Here is a 24,253-nt window from a genome sequence, read left to right as displayed (position 1 = left end):
GGCACCTTGAAACACAGTATTTCTATATTCTGCACAGAAGTTAAGAGTTTATCCCATGGCCGTAAGGAAGCCAGAGTAGGTTAAAGCAACACGTGTCGAGATGCAAGCTATGAGATTTGGGAAATCCCACAGGCCTGAACTTTACATTTCCCTTACTAAGGCAGCACCTGTAAAGCAGTGCTGGGCCTTGGGGCAAGGGGGCCGGGGGAGGTCAAGGGAGAGGAGAGGCAGGGAAAGGAAATAGACAGAAACAGTCCCCGAGCTTCCCGCTGGGTCCGAAGGCAAGGTGCCCTCCCATGGAACAAGACAATCCTCAGTGAGGCCATGAACACAGTAAGCACCCTGTGATTGCTCTAACACCCTTGTTCTTCCGAGCAAACAGAAACATGTTTATAATTACTTATTATATATGATGTGATTACTATGTTTCTATAATCTTAATAAAAGGGAGTCAAAACCTATGGAGACTTCTCATTTAAAAGATTCTAAAACAAATTAGGGAATTCTGTTGCCAGTTCCTTTGCAGTGGATGGACAGGAACAATGGAAACGTATTACAAGCAGGGCTGGGAACAAAATTGTGTAACAATGGAAACATCCAAACATCTGTTTCCAAGCCCTTTCCCTGGCTCGAGTTTATTTTTTAAGAGATGATGAAGCGTCACCTTTATCTTTTAGGGGCACGTCGAGTGTGCTTCTTTAAAAACTCTGACAGCCACTAGTCATCACAAAGAAGGGCAATAAAAATGGAACATTCGTCTTCATAAGCAAAACCTGTGATTTTCCTCTAAGTTTGTGAAGTCTTAAGTACTTACCCAGAGAGAACGCTGGGGAGCCCCTATGTGAAATGGAAGATCTTCTGGGTTACTCTCTATCCCATTACAAAGTGCTGTAATGACTCCGTAATACTTCGAAGACCTGGTTTTTATAAAATCAACGACGTGAATGACAACCCTCTGCGCTCCTGAACATCTGGCTTTCACTTCTTGGCCGCCGAGTGAACGAAGAGCAAGTGCGGCTCTACCTTTATACCCTTGTCCCAGGCTCGCCTTTTCATTTCAGCCAACAGTTTTCCCATAAAGGATTTTTCTTTTCTTTTCTGAGAAATTACTCACTTGCTCTTCGTCCACACCTCTTTCCTTTGGTGATTCAAAAATCATTCTTTCTAGTATTTATTTGTTCATTTACTTAATTTATTTATTTGACAGAGAGAGACACAGCAAGAAAGGGAACACAAGCAGGGGGAGTAGGAGAGGGAGAAGCAGGCTTCCCGCTGGGCAAGGAGCCTCATGCGATGCAGGGGCTCAATCCCAGGACCCTGGAATCATGACCTGAGTTGAAGGCAGACACTTAATGACTGAGCCACGTAGGGGCCTCTTTCTAGTATTTAAACAAAATCTGGCAGTCCCATGAACTAAGATTTTAGAAAGCTCTCTATTTTCAATCAAATATGAAGCAAACTTCCTGTAAGTCATACTTTGTTTTATTTATTTATTAACTTACCTACTTATCTTTTTAAAAAGGTTTTATCTATCATTTGAGAGACAGAGAGAGAGAGAGAACAAATGGGGCAAGGGGCAGAGGGAAAGGAAGAAGCAGACTCCCCACTGAGCAAGGAGTCCCACTTGGGGCTCAATCCCAGGACCCCAGGATCATGACCTCAGCCAAAGGCAGAGGCTAAACCAGTTAAGCCACCCAGGTGCCCCTGTCCTGTTTTCTTTTCTTTTTCTTTTTTTTAAAGATTTGATTTGATTTGATTTGATTTTTTATTTTTTATTTTTATTTATTTATCAGAGAGAGAGAGGAGGAGAGAGCGAGCACAGGCAGACAGAATGGCAGGCAGAGGCAGAGGGAGAAGCAGGCTCCCTGCTGAGCAAGGAGCCCGATGTGGGACTCGATCCCAGGACGCTGGGATCATGACCCGAGCCGAAGGCAGCTGCTTAACCAACTGAGCCACCCAGGCGTCCCTAAAGATTTTATTTTTAAGTAATCTCTACACCGAATGTGGGGTTTGAACTTACAGCCCTGAGATCGAGAGAAACATGTTCTACCGAGCCAGCCCGGCATCCCTAGCATACTCTGCTATAATATTCACTTCTTAAACTTTTCAGCAATGTTTTCTATGTATCTTTCGATAAGACCTGTTGACTGAAGATTGCGTGAGTTGTTGCCATATTGCTTTTCGTGTATTACAGCCATTTTTTCATGGTAGAAACGCAAGTATTTCCCTAAGGGCAGGAGGCTTTTCGAGTTCTGCAATCACTAAGAAATACCAGAAGACTCTTGTACACACTTACTACATTTAATGAAATTTTGCGGGGTAAGTATGGTTAGTAAGTTTAAGCATCAATGAAATAATTAAGGAAGTTTATATTCATTGTCTGGATGCTTAATTTTTAAATATCTTACTAATTGGGAAGCTTTCTGTTATCAATAGCTAATATCTGAAGGCAAAAACTCTTAGGGTAATAAGTTCATTAAAAGTAGAAAATGTCGGGGCGCCTGGGTGGCTCAGTGGATTAGGCCGCTGCCTTCGGCTCAGGTCATGATCTCAGTGTCCTGGGATCGAGCCCCGCATCGGGCTCTTTGCTCGGCGGGAGCCTGCTTCCTCCTCTCTCTCTGCCTGACTCTCCGCCTACTTGTGATCTTTCTCTCTGTCAAATAAATTAATAAAATCTTTAAAAAAAAAAAAAAAAAAAAAAAAGTAGAAAATGTCAACCATATTTTAGGGAATTATCTTGAAAATGTTGACTTTTTTTGTCGACTTCTTTTTAGGTCCAGTGAGGTTGTCATTGCTTTTGCTGGCTAATCAGGAGCTTATTCAGGAGGAGAAAGGTCACTCTAGGTATTTTTATGGTTTCTGATGTTTGCATTATCAATATTATCTCTAATCCAGATTTCTTTGCAAGAATCTTTTAAAGCCACTTGCTCATTTTGTGAAGCTTACATAGATACATGGTAAGCACTCAAAGTGATTTTGGTTGAACTGAGGAAAATCTGACAGATGATTCAGTCATCATTTCCTCCCATGAAGCCTTAAGATCTTATGGATCTCAAAGGATTGAGATCCACGATCTATGGGACCATCAGTGGTGGGAGCAGTCCTGTGGCCTCAATAGTTTGAAATGGGAAGAGAGAAGATTCTGTTCCCCAGTTTGGGAGGATCAAATTTTTAATTCTCAGGGACTTCTCAGCCAAGAAGCATTTTCCTGGATACCATGTTATCTCTCGGAAGGAGTAAAAGCAGTCCCTGGGACTTAATTTCTTCACTTTCCCCCAGAGTGATACAGAAAGATGAACAGTCAAGATGCAAGCCCAGGCCTGCTGGAAATTCTGCTGGGAGAATCCCGCCAGTTTCTTTCCCTGATACATAGGTGGGGGTCTGTTCCAAGCTGGCCTGGGGAGGAAGTGAAGTGAGCACAGAAACTGCATATGGGTTTGCAAATCTGCGATCGCACAAAAAGGCATAGCCCTTTGGCAATCTTTGGGCATCAGTAGGATTGCATTTGGCATCCCTTAACAGAAACCCATGCTGCCTACCCAAATGGGGTTTTGATTTTTGCCATATAACCGGAAGTCAGGAAGTAGGTAGTTGCAGGGATGTTGTCTTGAGAGTCACGAAGGACCTCAGATCCTTCTAGCTTCCTGCTCTGCTATCCTAGCATGGGGCTTTTTATTTTCAGGATTGTGGGGATGGTCCCCTGCATTCCCAAGCATCTTCTCACTTCAGGCAGGAAGAAGGGGGAGGAGTGAGGCCAAAAATAATGCAGTTTCTTTTCTGGGGCCTTTGCCTTTTATTAAGGGATGGACAGGCTCTCCAAAGATGTTTCTCTCTACTTTATGGTGCAGCCCTCTGGGCATCTGCCAGTGAGTTGAGAAGCTGGATACAGCAACTGAGCCCATTAGTGCTTTCAAATAAAACTGTTGGTAAAGATGAGCGGGAGAATGGATTCTGAATACACAAGAGTGTCTGGGCTCTGCCATGAGTGAACCACCCAATTTCATACTGAATAGACTGATGCCTGCTTTTTCACGTCCCCTTCTCAAAAAACTTGCATCATGCCGTGGGCAGTGTATTACTTAGAACTATCATCAAGAACCCCCACACGGAAAGCAAGTCTTGCAGGGGGATCCCGGGTGCCTCCCCATGCCCCCAGCCTGCGAGCCACACTTGAAGTCTTTCCATGGGGCTGGTAGGAGTTGGGATGCCTGGGCCCAGCCTTTCGTTGACTATGGGTCTCCTCCCTGTCCTTGACCTACCTTGCGGGGATTTGAGGAGAACAGCTCCAATTCATAAATAACCGGAGCCATCTGTGAGCGGCAGAGCCAAGGCCGAGGCTTCCTGGCGAACCCACAGCGCCCACCCCTGCTGCTCAGCATGACTCTGGGTGGGCATGCCGCCCAGCAGCCCAGCGGCCCCGGAGGGCGTTGGATTTCAGCATCCCAGAGACTGTGTGTGGGAGGCGTTCCCAGACAAGATGAACTGGGGGCTGGCGGGCGGGGGAGGCTCAGGGCTGGTGAGCGGGCTTTGCATGAAGCCAAGATTTCCTATAGCTCCTTGGTGAATTTGCCACTTCTTCTCCAAGCCTCTACCCTGGGTGATATCCACAAAGTCTGTAGATTTTGTTCAAACTGACCTGCATTGATATTATGATGGTTTAAACCCTGCTTTAAGAAATGTCATGCTGGGGCACCTGGGTGGCTCAGTGGGTTAAGCTGCTGCCTTCGGCTTGGGTCGTGGTCTCAGAGTCCTGGGATAGAGCCCCGCATTGGGCTCTCTGCTCAGCAGGGAGCCTGCTTCCTCCTCTCTCTCTGCCTGCTTCTCTGCCTGCTTGTGATCTCTCTCTGTCAAATAACTAAATAAAATCTTGAAAGAAAGAAAGAGAGAAAAAGAAAGAAATGTCGTGCTGTTCTCATTAAAGTAGCATAATGTAGGTGCTTCTAGGCAGGTCCAGTCATCCCTTGTGTGGATGAAATAGGAGGTCGGAGGGGTAGAATTTGCATTTCCCCCCCATCATTTTCAAATAAACTTATACTCACTGCAGAAAATTTGGAAGTATCATTCTCCCACTCTTCATTCCCACCATAACCCCAATTTTATTTCGGGCAGCCATGTGCCCCAGTAAAAGATGACATTTCTCAACCTTTCGGACAATGAGCAAGTACAAATGGGCTGCAAGTAGAACTTAGATGGGTTTTCAGGAAGATTCACAAAGGAGGCAGTGGGGCAGGCAGGGCAGGCCCACAGGCCCTTTTGTTCTGTTTTGTTTCTCCTTTTTGAGTATGGAACGTAGATGTGATGGCTAGAACTCCAGCAGCCATCTTGGGTGTTTAGAATCAACCTTCATGTTGAAGGTGGTGACACAGAAAACCAGAAGGAAACTGCAACCCTGATGACTTTGTCCAAGTGTCAAACAGCCCTGTGATCCCTGCCCCTGCACATCTTTTATAAGAAAATAAACTCCTCATTTGCTTAAGTCACTGTGGTCAGGTCTCTGTTAACAACAACTGAAAGTAATTCATAGCTGAACTGATACCTGACTCGGAGCAGGTGTCCAGTAAAAGTTTGGGGTAGCACATTTCTCTGGAAAGAGCTCTGGGTGATGAGAAGAGTGGGCCAAAGAATCCTGGGCTTGTTTTTTCACTAACTCCCTGAGTGACCAAGTTTGTGCTCTCTCTGGGCCTCAGTTTCTTTTCTGTGAAGTGTGAAGGTCAGACTAAATGCTCTTCAAGAACATGTTTAGGCTCTTATCCCTCTGAATCTATGAACTGGACAGACCTGGGTGCTCTTTTCATTTTACATCTTGCTAATTTTGTAGCAGTAGGTGGGGAATTTAGCCTGTTGGAGTCCCGGATTTTTTTTTTTTTTTTTTTTTTAATCTCAGCTGCCTAGCTTATCAGGCACATAGGCAATGTTTAGCGAATGAATGAGGGAGGTAGGGACCATGCCTCCTGCCTGGGCTGCCTCCCCAGATGAAAGCAAAGATAAAATGAGATAACCCTGCCCAACACCATCCCAAGAGTAACTCAAATGCTTTCAGGACCAAAATGACCTGCTCTCCCCCTGTCCCTCACAAGACTTCGATTCTAGGTATCTGCCAGGACTGATCTCTTCTCAGAATGGCCCTGCCACCATCCTCCCCAAGCAGCTTCCAGACTGCTTCTTAGGTGGCCCAAGTCCATGGGCAAAGGAACAGAGAGAGAACCAAACCAGCCCTATGCCACCTGTGAGGAAGAAATAGAATCATTCCCTACCTGAATCGAGTTCCAGAAAGAGCATCTTCCGTCTCCTGGCTGACCCCCTCCTGATGATGCCAAGGACTCCTGCCATCATTTGCCCTCAGGAGCGGAAACTGTGGCCATCCAAGAAACTCCTTGGTTCCCATTGGCCTGGAGCTCTACCTGTGCTGCTGTTTCCTAACAGGAAGTTCAGTTGCCCTGGCACTCCATCTCCATAGCAACCCTTGCTTTTGAGACACTGATGGAAATTGCTGGTGTGGGGAGGCCAGTCACAGAATACTGATTTGCACGGTGTCTGTAACCACGACTGCATCTCAGTACCTTTCCAGATACCCAAGGAGCTAAAAATACATCTGGTTCTGTCTAGGGCTCTCCAACCAGGCTAAGCATCTTCAAGTGCATCTGAGCTGTGTCTGACCTGCTAATATTGGTTATCTTAAGCAACTGGGGCTCAGGGGGCAGGGAACGGGGCACTGAATGCAAAATTACAGAGTGCAGGTCTGGTGGGGTCTGCTGTAGGGAAGGTAGAGAAGTAAAGGGAGTCTCACGGGAGGAAACCGAGGGGTTCTAGGGCACAGCCAGCAAAGAGCCCTGATTCCCTGTGGAGCTCCAGTGAACTTGGTGGTCCAACTCATGATCTGAGCATTTGTTCATTTATTTGCTCATTCAGCAAAACATGTATTAAGCCTCTACTCTGTTCCAGACTCTGTGCCCAGCACTGGGATTACAGGTGTGAATAAGAGAGGGCACATGTTCCCCGCCCTCACCAGAGTTTACTGGATGTTTGAAACTGGGCTCATCCCTGAAAGGGCAAACATACTACGTGTGTTTCTGGATATCTTCTCCACTGTGCAGTGAGCTTGCCGGCTCCAAGATTGTTTACTCATAACCTTGACAGTGTTTGCAGCACAAAATAGGTGATGGGATGGACCTGAGCAGCGTTGCTGCCGCAGCCTCCCTCACCGTGGGCCCCCCGGGGGCTCTGGCCCACCCTGCAAAGTGTGCGCTCAGGCCGTGAGGTGCTGTATGCGGGATAAACTGACCACTCCACCGACACCTGTTAAAGCAGTTCTGCATCAAGTGACTGGTTGAATTACTTCCTAGTCTCCTTGGCAGGATTGGCAGCCAGCCCTCCCCCTCCCCCACCTCCTTCTTCCCGGAATCGCTACATGTCATTCAATTAATCCTGCATTTCCCAGAGCAGGAAGCCATGCAGAGTTTAGAGCGAGATCTACATGCCAGTGCTGTCCTCAAAAAGCAGGTACCACACAGCCCCGGACCCAGCTCCTGCCCTGGCCTCCTCCCCGAGGCAAATGGGCCACAAGATAGAGGGGGAGACGCTGCAGGGGCTTTGCAGGTCCGTGAAGATCCCACGAGGGATGCCTCGGGTCAGAAGAGGTCACCACTATGACCTGACTGCCTTCCCGGGCTGCAGGGGCTCAGATCCTGTGGCTGGCTGGTTGCCTTAGAGCAGGGAAAAGGGGCTGGGCTCCTGGAAGCACCCCACCGCCTTCGGGCCATCTGGCTGAGTGAGAAAGAGGATGGCTCCACGCAACCCGATTCTCCTTTTTGGCAAAGCAGCTCCGGATCAGCCTGACGGGGGCATCCACTGTCTGAGGGAGGCTTCTCTGCGGCTGGTTCCCTCCTGGAAGTCTGTGGGCACAACAGAACCTTGACTCCCTCTGCTCGGATTATTTCTTCCTTTGCCTGAGGCCCTCGATGCTCTCTGATTGCTTCTCTTTCCCTTCATCCTGGAGAAAGGATCCTGTGGTTACCTGTCACATAGTCACGTAGTGGACCACCTGTCCCTGCTGGCAGCTCATGCAGGGCCTTGGAGCCAAACAGGCACTCTACAGACCCAAGACCCTGCTCGAACCCTTTGTGGGGAGCGGGGACATCCTCTTGGACTGGAACGTGCCTGCCGAGTGCTGATCCTTTTCAGGGCTTCCCCTGAGATGTTTCTAGCCACCCCTACTGTCTGCGTCGAGCTGCCCTCAGAGCCCCTCTGAAGACACCTTCAACACACGGGGCCCCAGCAGGGCCCTTTCCCCTCCTGCTCTGTGGAGGAAGAAATACCGGAGAAAACCAGCTGCTCGGGGACACCATTCCATGAACAGCCGAGCCTACATTCTAGCAAGCAGCTGGTTACCTGGGCTGGACCATCCCCTCTGAACCTGTACTCACAAGGTCTTCAGGAAGATTCAGCCCAACCATAGACACTCTAATGCTTTGAACAATAACATACAGATGTGTGATTTATTCAACACCTACTAGCAGGCTACACTGGCCCCAGGTGACTCAGAACTGCCCCATCCCTTCTTGTATAGTGCTCCCTAGGTGTTCCTTCCTGTGGCCAGTCCTTAGATCACTGCCTGGAACAGCCAGCCCATAATGGGCTTGGTCTCTAGGACCCCCTAATGTGGGACACCCCCTATCCCCACCTTGTATCTATGCAGTTAGGAGAGGCAGCCTGGAGCGAGCAAGAACCCTGAACTGGGGACAGAAAAACTAGCATTAAATCTCCTTGTTTCCTTTGCATGCACAACAGGATAGTGTCCTGCCAACTCATCTCCCAGGTTTGATGTGAGAACCATTTGAGTTAATGTCATCCTCACACTTTACAAATAATCATGAATGACCAAGTTGATAAAATACTTCCCTCTCTCTTGGGCAAATAATCCCAAACCCTTATCTTTCAGTGGAGTTCAAATCCTGTCCCTCCTTCTGCTCCACATTTTCAAGTTCATAGCCTGTGGTGCTTAAAGCCCTCTAAAGCAGCTCTCTAAACCAAGCTGCTTCCTTGTGCAGCACAGGATACAGAGGTTCTGCAAGGACTCTGGCCAATGAGCTCCCCTACCTCGCTGGTGCTCCCCACTACCCTCTGGGTATGAGCAGCTGTCACCCTGGATACCTGACTATTCTTTGTCACCTGTTACTGCCCCCTCCCCCCGCCGGCTGGCTCAGAGCAAGTATGGGTCTGATCATTGGGCTGGTGAGGCAAATGAAGGAGGGAGGGAAGGAATACTTGCGTTAAAGGTGTCACAAACAATTCCTCCCCTGGGGATGCGGTTTTCCTCAAGACATGCAATCTCTACCAACATTGAAACCTCCTCCTCCCCTTCCTCGGGCCAGCCACGCGGGCATATTTCTCTGAGAGGATAATTCCATCTCTTTCCCTGGGAGTTTCCAACCCCAAAATGGCTCAGACTTGCGCAGTGGTGCCAAATACAGCACACAAATTATTCTGAGCAACTCCCAGCCTGGTCTTACACGAATAGTGAAGTAAAAGAGGATAATTCTGGTTTTCTCTCCTTCGTGCCTGTCTTCCCTACTGTCATTGATTGAGTGAGTCACTCATTGATTCATTGATTCAAACTGTTCCCCGAGTGCCGGGCACTGGGAGGTTCAGGTGATACGAAGGGACAGTGTTAACTGTGCCCCGGAGAGCATGTGGCCGGGAGGGGGGTTCGTACATAAATGGGTAACACAGAGGGCAGGGAGCCTAGTTGACAGAAGGGAGTCCAGGGAAACTAGTGGGAGGGACCCATTCTGGGGTTGTAGCTGGGAAGATTTCTGGTGGACATAAGGCTGGAGCTGGGGCGTGTGGGCTTTAGCCAGTAAATAAGGGAGGCCTGGGGATGTGGGAGGAGGAGTGGTAGGAGACCAGGATAAAGAGGAGCTTTGTCTGAGAACCGTCTGGAAGACAGTGTTTCATTTGACCTGGGGAAAGGGGAAGTGATGACCCGTCCTTCTGTGATTCCTGCTAGGATGTTAATTGGTTTTTGCTTTATTTATTTATTTTTTTAAAGATTTTATTTATTTATTTGAGAGACAGTGGGAGAGCGAGAGCACAAGCAGGGGTAGGGGCAGAGGGAGAAGCAGACTCTCCACGGAGCAGGGAACCCCGGGGAGAACTAAGGATCCCAGGACTCTGGGATCGTGACCTGAGCTGAAGGCAGACGCTTAACCACCCAGGTGCCCCTAAGATGTTAATTGTTAATTAAAGAAAGCATTAGCTGCCAAAAGCTTTAAACTGTGGCCCCACCTCTTGAATACCATATTTGTTTTCATTGCCTGCTGCCTGGGAAGAGCATGACCTTGGAATCAAGCCGACCTGGGTTCAAAACTTGACTCACAGTCACTATCTGTCACCTTGAACAAGTCATTTAGTTTCTGGAATCTTCACTTTTTATAAACTGGGGACAATAATCTTCTTCCCACAGGGTTGTGATATGGATTAAACGAGATGTCATGTGGAAAGGGCCTAGCACAGAGCTGATACCACATAGGTGCTCACAAATGTTGCTTTTACCTCAGCAAATTAAACAAGTACTACCCTACGATCCAGCAATTCCACTTCTAGGTATATACCCAGAAGAACTGAAAGTCGATCTCAAGGAAATATCTGTAGACCCATTATTCACAACAGGCAAAACATGGAAACAACCCAAATATTCACTAACGCATGACTGGATAAAAAAACATGTGACATGCACACCAGACATGATGCTAAGCCAATTACCAAAGAACAAATACTGCACGATTCCACTTCTGTGAAGTCCGTACAGTAGTCAGGTTCATAGAGACAGACAGCAGAACAGTGGTTGTCAGGGGCTGGGAGAGAAGGGAAAGGAGGGTGTTGTTGTTTAATGGGCACAGGGATGGTGGGAAAGTTCTGGAGATGGACGGTGGTGACGGATGGTACAAAATGTGAATGTACTTAATGTCCTCAAATGATACACTTAAATATAGTAAATTTTGTTATGTAATAAACATAATAAAAAATAAACAATAAAAAATTTTTTCACAATAAAAAAAATGATGCTGGGGTGCCTGGTGGCTCAGTGGGTTAAAGCCTCTGCCTTGGGCTCGGGTCATGATCCCGGGGTCCTGGGATTGAGCCCCACATTGGAGTCTCTGCTTGGCAGGGAGCCTGCTTCCTCGTCTCTCTCTGCCTGCCTCTCTGCTTACTTGTGATCTCTCTCTGTCAAATAAATAAATAAAATCTTTTAAAATAAATAAGTAAATAAATAAATCCCTACCAGACAAAAATCTCCAAGTTAAGGGGCACCTGTGTGGCTCAGTCAGTTAAGCATCTGCCTTTGGCTCAGGTCATGATCCCATGGTTCTGGGATTGAGTCCTGCATCAGGCTCCCTGCTGAGCAGGGAGCCTGGTTCTCCATCTCCCTCTTCTGCAACCTCTGCTTGTCAGATAAAATAATAAAATCTTTTTAAAAATCTACAAGTTAACATGCAACTTGACAGTCTGAGTCTTTATTAGTAAAGGCAAATGACAAAGTCAAGCAATGAAACACTCTTCTTCAACAGCGCTGTCCCCTAGATCTATAACACGAGCCATGTATATGATTTAAATTTTTCCAGTAGCCACATTAAAAAGTAAAACTGAACTGGATAAATTAATGTTTAATAATACATTTTGTTTGACTCAACGTGTCCTAAATATTGTCATTTGAACCTGTGGCATTCACACTTAAATGTCAAGTGTTCAAAAGTCCTATGCTGATAGCAACAGTTCGAGAAAATTAAAAAGTCCTTAAACAAACTCTATTAAACAAATCTTCACTATGACATTGCAGGTATATGCAGTCTTCCTTCTGGCCTTATCTAAATTTTGGATAATTTTCCGTAATATATTTACTATCCTAGTGTCTACATAGGTCCCTTGGCCAAGTTAGCGGAAGTACAGAAAAGGTGAGTCTGAGCTATGACTCTCTAAAAGGTGGCCAGGTAAATACCTAGTGTGAAGAAATGCTCTCATAAAGGTGTCTCAGGGTCTGTGAGGGCCCAGAGTTCTGCTGGTGGGCTGCGCGGATCAGGAAAGACTTCACCAAAGATGAGTAGTTTTCACAAGGTGGAGCGAGTGGGGGTCACTGTAAGGAAAGGGAAGAGTGTGACCAAAAGTAGGACAGGGTACAAGTTGGAAGAACACTGCTACTTGGGTGTGTGGGGAGGGAGGGTCAGGGACTGAGGCCTGAGCGGCCAGATGGTCTCAGGCATCTCACTTTTATCTGACAGGGAACCATAGCAGGGTTTTCAGAAACAGAGGGACCTGGCCAGACTTGTCTTTCAGGAAGACCCTTCAAGAAGGTGTTGGAATCTTCCAACTCTTTCCTCTCTCAATACCCCTGTGGTGAATAGGGATGACGTCTGCATCAAGGTTGGCAGCTAAAAATATTTCCTAGGCATCAAATTACAGATGTGATGCCCAGATTCAGAGCGAAGAAAGCACTGACGAAAAGGCCAAGGTGGCTTCCGAGGTCAGGACAGAGTTGAGATTCCTTCTGGGATCTAAGGAAGGGTGTAGATGGCTTTTATGGATTAATGGCTTAGTAGCTGATACCCTGGCAGCCTTTGGGGCCAGGTGAGTACAAAGTAAAAGGAATCTCAGCTTGGCATTAACACAGCACTGGCCAAGTGAGACAAGCAAGGGCACAGCCTTGGGTTATGTTTTGCATTTTTTTTTGAAAGAATTATATATTTATTTTACAGAGAGGGAGTAGGAGGAGGGGCAGAGGGAAAGAATCTCAAGCAGACTTTCTGCTGAGCACAGAGCCCAACACATGAGTCAATCTCAAGACCCTGAGATCACGACCCGAGTGGAAATCAAAAGTCAGGCACTCAGCTACCGAGCCACCAGTTGCCCCGATCGCTATCGATCGTCTGGATGGAGATAAGAGGTGGCTTTGATTTCTCTTGCCCTTTACAACTGAAAAGCTCAGAGTACTTGATGGGCCTTCTCGGAGATGCTGGTCTCTTGTCTCGACGAGAGGAGGCTCATACAAGGACAAGGAAAGCTGGAAGAGTCACAAATGGTACAAGGAACCAAGAGGAACTCCTGAATTTTCTGAAACACCCTCTTTGGTCCCCCAGCGCATCAGTGTCAGAGAAGAGGAAGCTAATTTGTTTAACTTCTAGTTCTACATGAAGTGCATAGAACAAGCCGCCTCTAGTCCAAGAGCCTGCAGCCCAGAGGAAGAGGAGAGGCAGTGGAGGGAAGGGAAGAGTTCAAGATGACTCCACATTCAGTGTCTCTCTTGGTGGTGTATGCGGTGGGGGTGGTGGGGGTGGTCAAAGAGTCTTAAATCAGCTAGCTTCCTTATGGCTGATGTGTTTCTAAGCGTCCAGTTTGGGAAGGCAATGGACACTGGGGGCCCATTTCCACTTGGGCCCCCAAGTCCCCATGTCCAGTTGAAACAGGAAAATTCTTAGAGATAAAACTCCCTCCTAGCTTGTTGCCATGAATTGATCTCCAACAGGGGCTTCGTGGGAATGCCTTCTGATGAAAACCAGAGCAGCAGAGGAAACAGAGTCAGAAGTTGGGGAAATGGACCCACACGTGCCAGCTCCCAGGCTCCTAAGCGTTCCTCTCTTCATCCTCCCCCAGGGGCTAACACCCCATCCCCAGCACCTCCTGGAGAGGCTGTGGGATGGCCTGTGTTCTCTCTCTCCAATTTAGGTCTCCCCCGAAAGATCCTCTAGTGGAGTCTACCTGCTCAGTTTTGAAAGGTTCCTCAGTGTTCATCCAGGAAAGAAGACAGAGAGGAAGGAAGGAAGTTAAGCTTTATGAAATATGTCAGGTATCGGGCTAAGCAGCCAGGACATGGGATCTTATTCGAGCCTTGGGAGAACCTGCTAAGGTGGGCAGCATCATCCCCAATTTGACAAAGGCAGCTGCTCAGCAAGCAAGTGGCCAAAGATAGCATAGCCAGTGGTAATTGCAAAGCTAGAGCTCTGGCTCCCCGGTTCCTGTCCACGTTCGTCCCAAGGAGAGCTGAGCTGAACTCCAGAGAAATCCATGATGGAGCAAAAGCCCCAGAGTGAAGAGGACTCCTCAGGCTGGCTGAAAGGAGTCTCCAGCGGTCACCTGGCTCCAGCTATTTTCATAGTCTGCGCTGGCCCAACCTCCAACTTCCAGACTACTCTCCAGGGCATCTGAGGACAGCTCGGAATCTCTCCTGTGGGACGTAACATTCAAACAGCTTTGGCAGCAACTTCAGGGGGCTCAAGGGCCCTGAGAGTCAGCAAATGGCCTTTGAGACCCAAGAGTCTCCCTAGGAGCCTAGATGCGAAGGAGTGCCAGGGTCTGGAAGGGTGGATGGAGATGGAACAGCGCTATGGGGGTGGGGTGGGGCAGGGGTGGGGAGCAGAGATTAGGGTGCCACTGACAGCCAGGGCAAGAGTCCCATGGCAGAGGGGCAATGCCCCTCCTGGGGTGAAATGTGCTGGCATCAGGTGAGGCCACCAAAAGGCATCATGGAGCCCTGGGGTGCTAAGAGAGACAGGGTCCCCCAAGCCAGTCCTGCCCCATCCCAGAAGTGGATTTTGTTCTAACAAGGGAAAGTGGTATCCCATGACACAGCTCAGAGTCCTAAGCCTCCATTCGGAGAGCGAGAGCGGATTAAGATTTCTTCCCCTGAAGCCAGACGTGTCCACGGTTACAATAAAAATCCGGGAGCGGTCTTGGTCTCCGAGTAACTGAAGCCTCCCACTTGCCAAGGATGGGGTGGCGTCAGGCTAACCCAACCGGCAAGGCAGCTTGTTAAAAATAATGCTTACGTAAAGAAAACACCCTCAGAAAAAGAAGCCTGAGTAATCTGGGCGGGCTGGAATAAAGGCCTCCTGTTCTGACCTACCTCTGAGATGAAATGATCTATTTCTTCCTCGAATTGCTCCCCCAGTTCTGTTCATTCACGTGCTTGCTCAGCAGACACCCAAACAGTGTTTTGGGTTTACCCAGCTGTTCTATTTCCAGCCTGTTGAGTTCATTTTAGGTCCCACAGCCGGGGATTGGTCCCTCCTGCTTCTCCCTCCTCCCCTCCTCCCCTCCTGGCATTTTCCCACTCCTCCGGCCATGCTCCCCCTCCCACTCCTCCATCCTCCACCCTTCTTCTCTGCCCCCACTCCTTTTCCTCCCCCTCCCTCTCGCTCCCCCCTCCTTCTCCAAGATCCCTGCTCTCTCTGCCTCTCCTCTAGCGCTTTCTCCTGCCTACTTGCTCTTCGGCTCCCATTCCCCATAGCTTGCAGGTTTGTGTGGACAAGACTTGGGGGGATAGGGGAGAGGGCAGGCAGCTTGGCGGGCTTCTCTCTGCCATCTCACTGCCTTGGGATGGATGCACACGGGGCCTCCTGGGTCGCCAAGAGGGAAATGGCCACCCCAGCTGGTCATCTCATGAGCATTTCCAACCCAGGGCCCCGCATCGTGCTGGAAGGTCTTCATCCCGTCACCCCACAGTGAATGGCCCTAGCAAGGATTTCTGGAAGAGGGTTTCTAGTCAGGCCTGCCAAGCCCTACTCTCCCGATTGTCTCTCTAAGTATAAATGGGGGACATGCCCAGAGCACCGTCCGCCTGGCTGAGTCTGGCTGGCTGTTTCGTGCCTTCCACCTCTGTGTATCCTCCCAGGGCAATCTCCAGGAGATGCCTCATTTCGCAGTCAGGGGGACAGCTTCCAGGGAGGTTAAGTCATTCACCCGGTGTCACACAGGTCACAAGCAGCAAAGCCGTGGGGGGAGGGCAAAATTCTGGGTGTGGGGAGTTAATGGACGACAGTGGAGCCGAGCGGGCCAGCTGGAACCCATGGCTGCGTGTGGCCACAGAGCCAGTGGCCAGGGGTGTGGGGGCTAGAGCCAGGCAGAATGGGTTGGGGTCAAAATCGGCATGGGCAATCTGTCTGTGGGATCTCTGTCAGGCTAATCGCTGTGCCTTGGTTCCTTATCTGTAAAACGGAAGTGATTAAAAGAGCCCTCACCTCCTGGGTCTCCTCTGAGGACTCATCCACACAGAAGGCTCAGAACAACACATGGCCAGTTACCCACTCAATGTGAGCTCTTACTATTTCCAGAGGCATCCGCTCTCCTCTTCTAGAGGAACACCCCAACCCCTGAGAGAAGGTCAGAGGAATGATAACCTTTTACCTCAGGTAGTACTCTAGGGGTTCCAGAAGGCTCTTCTACCCACTTCCTCAATTAACCTTCATGCCTCCCTTGGATGAAGGTAGGGATGGTTGAATTCCCATAAAATATGTGTGAACCCTAATTTATACTAGAGTGTAGATGACTGGCACAAGATACTTTTTGATCCATAGATTCAGATGTGGAAACTGAAGCCGAGCAATGACCTGGGACTGGCCCCGGCTCCTGTGGGAAAAATCATCACCAGTCTCTCTCTCTCTCTATGGCCCATGCCTGCAGCAGGGATTTTGCCCAAATTGGCACTCAGAGAGTTGGAGAGGGCCGGAAGCTCCTAAAAGAACACTCTCGTGAAGACTGAGCAGGTGGAAGAGGGAGAAGGGAAGAACCCGGGACGTAAGCCCTTAGCCATCCTAGGTAGACTCCAGTGACAGCCAGTCTGAAGCCATTAGCTCCAGGAGAGAAAGGCCCAGGTGGTCAGAGCCTGGAAGTGGAGGGGAGTCAGGGCTGTGGTTGGGGGCTCTGATGGCAGGAAGGGAGACTTGGTTGGCACACGGGGATGGGGTAGAAGAGGGAGAGGCCCAGTATCCCAGGGAATTGTTCTGGACAAATTCTGAGACCAGGCATGGGCTAGAATGACAGGTGTGCATGAGGAAAGTCAGCAGCGGGGAGCTAATTCATTCCCTGTCTGCTCATGCATTCATCATGGAGCTCCCAGCACTGAGCAGGGGCTGGAGATAAGAGCGTTAATAAATGAAACACCCATAAATGAGCAAACAGACGACAAGCTATCCCAGTGGTAAGTACTACACTGGCGGGGGGAGGGTGTACAAGGTACTGTGAAAGTATAAAGGAAGAGTCCAGGAATGGCTCTCCGAAAAGGTGACAGTTGAGTGGGCCTTGAGGGATGAATAAGTGTTTGCTAGGCAGAGGATTCAACACTGGAATATGGAAGGGGGACAAAAAGGAGAGAGAAGATCTCCTGGACAGAGGCAGCTTCTACTGCATATCACTTCTAATTTCACTTTTGTGCTCCATTTTCTCTTTTATTAGTCAAAGCGAAGCCAGAGCTCCTTGTAGAACCTTGGTCTCTAATTTGATTCACATAAGCAGCTCCTGCTTTCTTCTCTGATCAAAACGAACAACAAACAAATAAAAAAAAAAACCTACCCTGCTTGGAACTCTCCAGACTTCCATATAATCGAGAAGGGGGCTCTCTTACTCCATAAGTTGAGAGGAAATTTAGTAATCCTGCGTCCTGGGAAATAAAATATGTGTGAACCCTAATTTATACTAGAGTGTAGATGACTGGCACAAGATACTTTTTGATCCATAGATGAGACCATGAAGAGAGGGCAAAGAGAACAGAAGGCCCCAGGAAATGCGTGTGTTTGAGATGTAGATAAAGGGGTGGCATTTACTGAGGGTACAGAAAAACCCAGGAAGAGAGATGGAGGATTCTAAAAACCAATTTTCCAGTTCTGTCCAGAGAAATTAGCTAGTCACAGTCCAGCACATTGAGGCCCAGAGGGAAAGTGGTACCACTGGGGCCTTCTTACATACCCCCTACCCTAATTATCCTATCCCCAGACTCCCCAGGAGCTGGTTGCTACCTCTAAGGGTGTCCTGAGAGAAATGAGGTCCCTAATCGATCTGCCAGGAGTACAAACAGTGTTGTCCCTCAGGGGAGGAGACGGTCCTGAGGCATGAGGTTGGATGCAGCTGGGATATTGGGAAGGCGGCTAGTTCTGACCCCTGTTTTTTGGTGCTGTGGGCTCCTCTAGTCCACAGGCCCCCAGGCTGGCCATCTAGTGGCCTAAGAAGGGTGAGGATCCTGTAGCAGCAATTGCTGCTCCTGGTGGCAGCAATGACTATGGAGCTCTCTCTCCATAGCAACCTGGCAACCGCCCCCCCAAGGGAGGGCCACCATGGCAACAGCTAGTCCAGGAACAGCTCCTCTGGGCCTCCTGGGCCTCCTGGGCTCACCCTTGGCCTTCCCAACGGGCAGCTGGCCGGGCCTGGGCCAAGTGGGATACCTTCTCTCTGAGCCCCTCTTGGGTGAGGTCTGAGGGCATGGAGAAAAGCCTGTTTTTGTGTGTTTCTCTTGGTTATATGATTTGAACATTTGATCAAGCAACTGTCCAAGGACCTGGGGCCTACAGGTGAGAAACTGGAGGGGTTGGGGGGTGTGAGGGGGTCTCTAGGGATATTCGGAATGGAGTTGCCCCCGGGTTAAGGAATCCCAGGCTCTGGTCCCTACAGAGGTCCCCTCAGAGGTAGTCATACCCCAGTGGCCCCAAGCTCTTGAGCTGAAGGCTCAGGATGTCCCTAGAGGAACACTGCTGTCCCACCCAGAGACCTGAGCTGGACCAGGAGGTTCAGAGTTCCAGGAAGAGCACATGCCAGGAGGCAGACTGGCTTGAGGGCCATGCTGGCCCATGCAACTCGTGTTCTTTCCCTCTTCCACACACCCAACCTCTGTCCCCTCCAGCCTTGTCTCTCCCCTCTTCATCAAGGCTTCATCCCTCCTGCCTCCCTCACTTCCTTCCTTCACTCCCCCATTCCAGGGGGAGCACTTCCCACGCAAGGTGTGCCCCCCTCCCCAGGGGAGCCAAGGTGAATGAGCTCCCTCAGGTAGCTCACTGGTGGGGGAGGGGGTTTGCACAAATTCCCCAAACTGCTGGTGGAAGCCAAGTTCCAGAAGGGAGAGCAGGAAGAGCTCTGAGAGCTCTCCTCTCAGCCTCCCTCTCTCTCAGCCCTCCTCATTATTCTGACAGTTTCTCAGGCAGGAAATGCATAATGTAAAGAGAAGAGCTTTCACGTTCCTCCCCAAGGACTCCCAGGAATGCCCTAGAAGGGAGGTGCAGAAGCCAGCTGGAAACAGCTTGGAGGAAAAGGAGAGGGTGTACAGTTCGGCGGCTGCTCATGGCCTGGCCAGGTCTGCCCGTTCATTCATTCATATAATATTTATGGAGCCCCTAGCACTGTGCCGGGCCCCGGGTACTTACAGGGAGGCAGGCAACAGACAAATAGATCGTTCCAAAGCGTGCTAAGCCCCTGGGAGAAAAGGAGCCTGCTACAGTGGTAGGAGACAGCACAGGGCCCTGGAGGGGGCCACTAAGAAGTGACATTTAAAGCCAGAGCAGAGGGATGAGAACTCAGCCTGGCAAAAGGAGTCTGAGAAGGTGGGCACAGTATTCCACTAAAGCTGGAAGAGATGGTGCGTGTAAGAAAGGCTCAGCGGCTAAAAGGGGAGAGGCCTGGGTGACAGGGCAGAGGCTGGGAGGGGCCTGAGGAGCCACAGGCCCTTGAGGTTCCTCTCCCCCTTACCTTGACAGAGTTCAGATTTTATTCAAATGCAGCAGGATCATGAAAGCCACAGAGGGCTTAAGCCTCGGGGACAGGATCCTCCTATCCCATTTAAGAAGCCCTATCTGGCTGCTGGAAGGAGACCGGCTTATAGGAAGGCAGCTGGGAGCCAGCGAGGAAGAGTGAGAGGTGGAGGGCTTGTGAGGTGTATTTCAGAGGGAGGAACTATGGGACCATAAAGGGTTGTCATGAGGGTGGGAGAGATCTTTACTGGTCTTTCGTGACACTGGAACATGAGCCCCCTGAGGGCAGGGGTCCTGCTGGCCTGGTTCCCTGCCGGTGCCCCAGGATGCGGTATAGGCCTTTGGTAAATAAAGATTTAATGTGTGCTGAGTGAGTGAGTGAATTCAGCTTCAAGAGGGAAGGGTTAACAATGACACCCCAGTTTCTGGCTCAGACTGGGGAGGTGGCGAGTTTGTGGTAGCACACAGAGGGGAGAGCCGTGAACTCAGAGCCCAGTGTCGGGTGGGCGAGGGGGGGCCTGAGCAGGCAGGGTGAGTGTGTGGAGAGTAGGAAGGGGAGGGCTGCTGATGTGCACCCAACATGGGCTGGGAATAGAGAAAAAGCTCAGTGTATGTCTGTCCAGTGAACAAATAGATTTGAGAGTTCTGGGCCCGACCTACCAACGTGGCCGTTGCCAGGTCCTGGAAGCTGTTTCAGACCGTAGGTGTGGACAAGATAGATCACCTAGGGGAGAGTGAGTAGAGAGAGAGAAAGGAAGGGACCTCCTCTGACCACCCCTTCTCCCCACACGGGGAATTGCTGAGGTAGGGAAGCAGAGACCCTAACTCAGCAAAAAGCAGAGCCCTTGCAGTTTGGGGAGCCTCTTAGGGAATAGCCCTGAAGGCAGGTAAATATGGTGCCTGGGGGTGAGGGTGGGGGTAGGGTGACAGGCTGGTCCCTCAGCCCCATGAGGAAAGGAGAAGCTTCCAGCACCAATAGCAGAAGGCCTCTGACCCTCTGACCTGGAGACCCAAAAGCTCTCCTCCTGTCTCCCTCTCCTCAGCCCATGATGCTATGGTCAGGCCCAGCTGAGGCTCCCCAGGAGAGAGCAGGGCCCAGCGTCCCTGGAAGCTCTTGTAGCCTTTAGAGAAATGCTGTCCGGGGCTCAGGTGTGGTGACCACAGCCCCAAGTGACTGGGCCAGTTCATGGGCCACCTGTCGTGTCGACCCCACAAAGGCCCAGAGCCTGGCAAGGAAGGCAGGTGCTCATGGTGACGAGGCTGTCAGAGCCCCAGGAGGCTGTACGGGTGGGGCCTGGCTACACATCGTCAACCTGAGCCCAGGGTGTCAACCAAGTCATTGGCTCAGATGCCCCACAAATGCCAGTCTCTGCCCTGGCAGGCAGCCATGATTGGCTGGAAAGAGGCAAACAGAGAGTCTACCAGGGAGTTCCCCACCAGAGTAAAGGACTGGGAGGAAAATCATGTTGGGAGAGGAGTTCATCCGGGTCCTGTTAGGAAGACTTGGGCTCCGGACCTGCCTACCCCACTACGGAGTTGCGGGGTGCCACCCCCCAGCCCCCAGGCAGAACATGTGAGAAACAGAAGAGGTCTTCTAATTCAACCTGCCACGCCCAGCAGATATTATTCCCACGAACCCTGGCACATGACCACACAGGATCTCTCCAGACACTTCCAGAGACGGGGACCTCATACCCACAAGACAGGCCATTCCGGTTTGGCAGTTGTTAGAAAGCTTCCCTTTTTCTCAAGGTCTGGAAGGACCCAATTGCCAGTGTCACCAATTAACAGAGTCACCTCCAAGGAGGAACGTAGGACTATGGGAGCGGGACGGGGCCTTCCCTCCCTGTTGATTTGGTACGGGGTGCTTTTAATACAGTGCGTGAAATTTGTTAATAGCAAGGAAAACAAAAAGTCAGATTCTTCTTTATTTGACCCCAATCTGTCCTCCTAACATTTCCATCTTTTGGTCCTAGGTCTGTTCGCTGGGATCAGAAAATAAGCTAAACCCGCTTCCCCTTGGAGAGGAATCCCATTTCTTCTCCAGGCAGAGCCGCTCCTGCTGTAACTTGGTCTCCAGATCCAACCTCATCCCAGTCAGCCCCTTCTGAGCCTCAGACAATAAAACTCAGTGGATTGCAGAGGAAAGAACCAATTCCGAGTTGGGAGTCATGCTAATTAATTAATGACATTCCCTTTTATGTGTGTGTGTGTTGGGGGAGAGGAGGAGTACCACCAGATCCCTCACTTCCTCAGTCCTCGGTTATCTATAAAAGGGGAAAACAGGGGCACCTGGGTGGCTCAGTGGGTTAAAGCCTCTGCTTTCGGCTCAGGTCGTGATCCCAGGGTCCTGGGATCGAACCCCACATCGGGCTTTCTGCTCGGCGGGAGTCTGCTTCCTCCTCTCTCTGCCTACTTATGATCTCCGTCTGTCAAATAAATAAATAAAATATTTTTAAAAAGCGGGGGGGGGGGGGGGGAACAATACCTTTGTTATCAGAATCAATTGAGATGAAAGAAATGAAAAACATTAAAAGCTCAAATCCCTACCTACCCTTGGGGTTCTGACTTAGAAGCCCCATTTCTTTTAAAAAGCAGTGGAGCCTTGGACTCATGGAAACAGACAGCTTGGGTTCGAATCCCAGCTCTGCCACTTCTCAGCTGTGTGACCTTGGAGAAATGAACCTACGTACTGTGCCGCAGTTTTCTCCATGAAACAAGAATGGGGATGCCAATCTCGGAATGCGTATTTAAGGGATTGGATATATTGGCCAACATCCCGTAAGTGTTAGCTGTCTGGTGTTATGACCCCTACTCTGCCTTCTCCACACGAAGAGAAGGGCTTTACCGAAATGAGGTTAATCTGTAGCACTTAGTTGGAAGGAGAGGCTGTAAACCAAACTGGGGAGGGGTACTGGGGTAAGTTGTTCCACAACACTCCCCTTGCCCTCAATATCTGTGGGCAACGGTTCTGTGCTGGGCACTGCACCCACGGCCTTCGAGGCGAGTTCCGAGTGCTGCCAACAGCTCGGTAAGGTGGGCGCTCTCCTTACTCCCACTCCATGGATGAGGAAACAAAGGTTCACAGGGGTGAAGTAACTTGCCTCAGGTCACACAGCTAGGAATTTACAAAGCCAGGACTCCTGAGTCTGAATTAAAGTCCTGGAGCCAGGGGCACCTGGGTGGCTCAGTGGGTTAAAGCCTCTGCCTTCGGCTCAGGTCAAGATCCCAGGGTCCTGGGATCGAGCCCCGAATCGTGCTCTCCGCCTGGCGGGTAGCCTGCTTCCTCCTTTCTCTGCCTGTCTCTCTGCCTACTTGTGATCTCTGTCTGTCAAATTAAAAAAAAAAAAAAAAAAATCTTTAACAACAATAAAATAAAGTCCTGGAGCCAGGACTCCTGACTGTCTGACTCCCAATGTCAGTCTTGGACACCTGTGTCCTGTTCTCTTGACCAGCTTGGTAATTTGGGCTCAGGCACTGCTTTTTGAGGAAGCCACTGCCTTTTCTCCCTGACCGCACTGCCCACTGTTTCTGTGAGGTGAGGCAGAGGGCTTGTCTGTTCTCTCCCTGAACTCTCCGCCCCTGTACGTAGCCCCTCTCCCCTCCAGAAGTCTGTCATCAGATGGTCACCAGGGACTCCAGCTGCATCTTCTGGTCCCCTCAAGGCCACCCTGGCAGTTGGTACCCCTGGGCTGTTTGCTGGCCCTTGGCCCCTGACCATAAAATGGTTCCACTCATCCTCAAAAAAACACAACAAGAAAACAACCATTTTGGACGTGGGCCCTGATGCGTAATATCATTACAGAGCCAGCAGTGCATCCCCGCCCATTATCGCCCGGCCAGGCTTCTCTGAGGCGAGCCTGGCTGCAAATGGCTTTCTCGGTCTGGGGGGCCCTGCAGCCCCCACTCGCCCTCCATGGCCGGAGGAGATCTTATCTTTAATTGACAACTGGCTGCCTGCCATCATTTTGCCTCAGCTGGCTCCGGCTCCAAGCCCGATTTCCTCTCCCACTTCAGGAGCAGGCTTCCCCTCCCCTCACTTCTTCCATCCCCTCGGCTCTGCCTCCCTCGCCCCTGCCCCCTGTGACCAGATATGGAGGAGAGCTCAGAAGTCTGTGGGCAAAGGCCTGGGAGCTACAGCAAGGGGTGAGGAGGGAACTAACAACTTGCCGGGCACCCATCGTGTGTCATGTGCACACCGAGGGCTCCAGGCCAGGTCTGGACACTCACGGTGTCTGAAATGGGGGCTGTTGTGATTCCCGTTCTCTCCAGGCCAGGAAATGGAGGCTCCGTGAGCCGCCCCCAAGTTACCCAGCTAGCATGTGGCGAGCTTTGAATCCAGACGTTGAACTGAGGCCCTGGACTTCTGCCTGGAGTAAGAGGGTGAGGTGAATGGACACATGTCCCCAGATGTGGCTGCGTGGCTTCCAGAAGCCAGTGCCAAATGAACACGCAGGGCCCCCTCTGCTGTGATTTCAAGACGGTGACAGCTGAGCGTGAAGCTGCACGCCTGGGAGTCAGCCCCGCAGGTGCCCCAACGGAAGTGAGTAGGGAAACCCTCAGGAGGGGCCGTGTGTCGCCACTACCTACCACGACCCCCATCTTCTCTGGGCCCAGGATTTGGTCATTCCCCACCCCTCAGTAGTCCCAGATGTGCTGTCACTCCCCTGTTGGTCTCAGTTACCCAGTCGTCACCGCGCCTTGGGCATCTCCAGGGCCTTGGCCCATATAGAATTAGCACAATTGCAGGGAGG

At 50.3% G+C, this 24,253-nt stretch overlaps 1 protein-coding gene across 2 annotated transcripts in view; it reads right to left on the bottom strand.

The window, feature by feature from the left end:
* KCNC4 (potassium voltage-gated channel subfamily C member 4) overlaps positions 1-24,253 on the bottom strand; it is a 53,300-nt gene that overhangs the window by 5,600 nt on the left and 23,447 nt on the right. Inside the window, exon 4 of one of the 2 annotated variants that reach the window (XM_059136536.1) lies at positions 11,543-12,130. The exons of the other annotated variant lie outside the window; for it this stretch is intronic. Coding sequence (XP_058992519.1) covers positions 12,105-12,130 — 26 coding nt within the window. The 3' untranslated portion in view covers positions 11,543-12,104. Of the gene's footprint in view, positions 1-11,542; positions 12,131-24,253 lie in introns of those variants that run through there. 2 annotated transcript variants of the gene reach the window in all.

The sequence above is a fragment of the Mustela lutreola genome, chromosome 10 (assembly GCF_030435805.1).
Source record: "Mustela lutreola isolate mMusLut2 chromosome 10, mMusLut2.pri, whole genome shotgun sequence".
Lineage (NCBI taxonomy): Eukaryota > Metazoa > Chordata > Mammalia > Carnivora > Mustelidae > Mustela > Mustela lutreola.
Note: the sequence above shows the minus strand (reverse complement) of the source record. Positions and strands in the feature narration are given on the sequence as shown.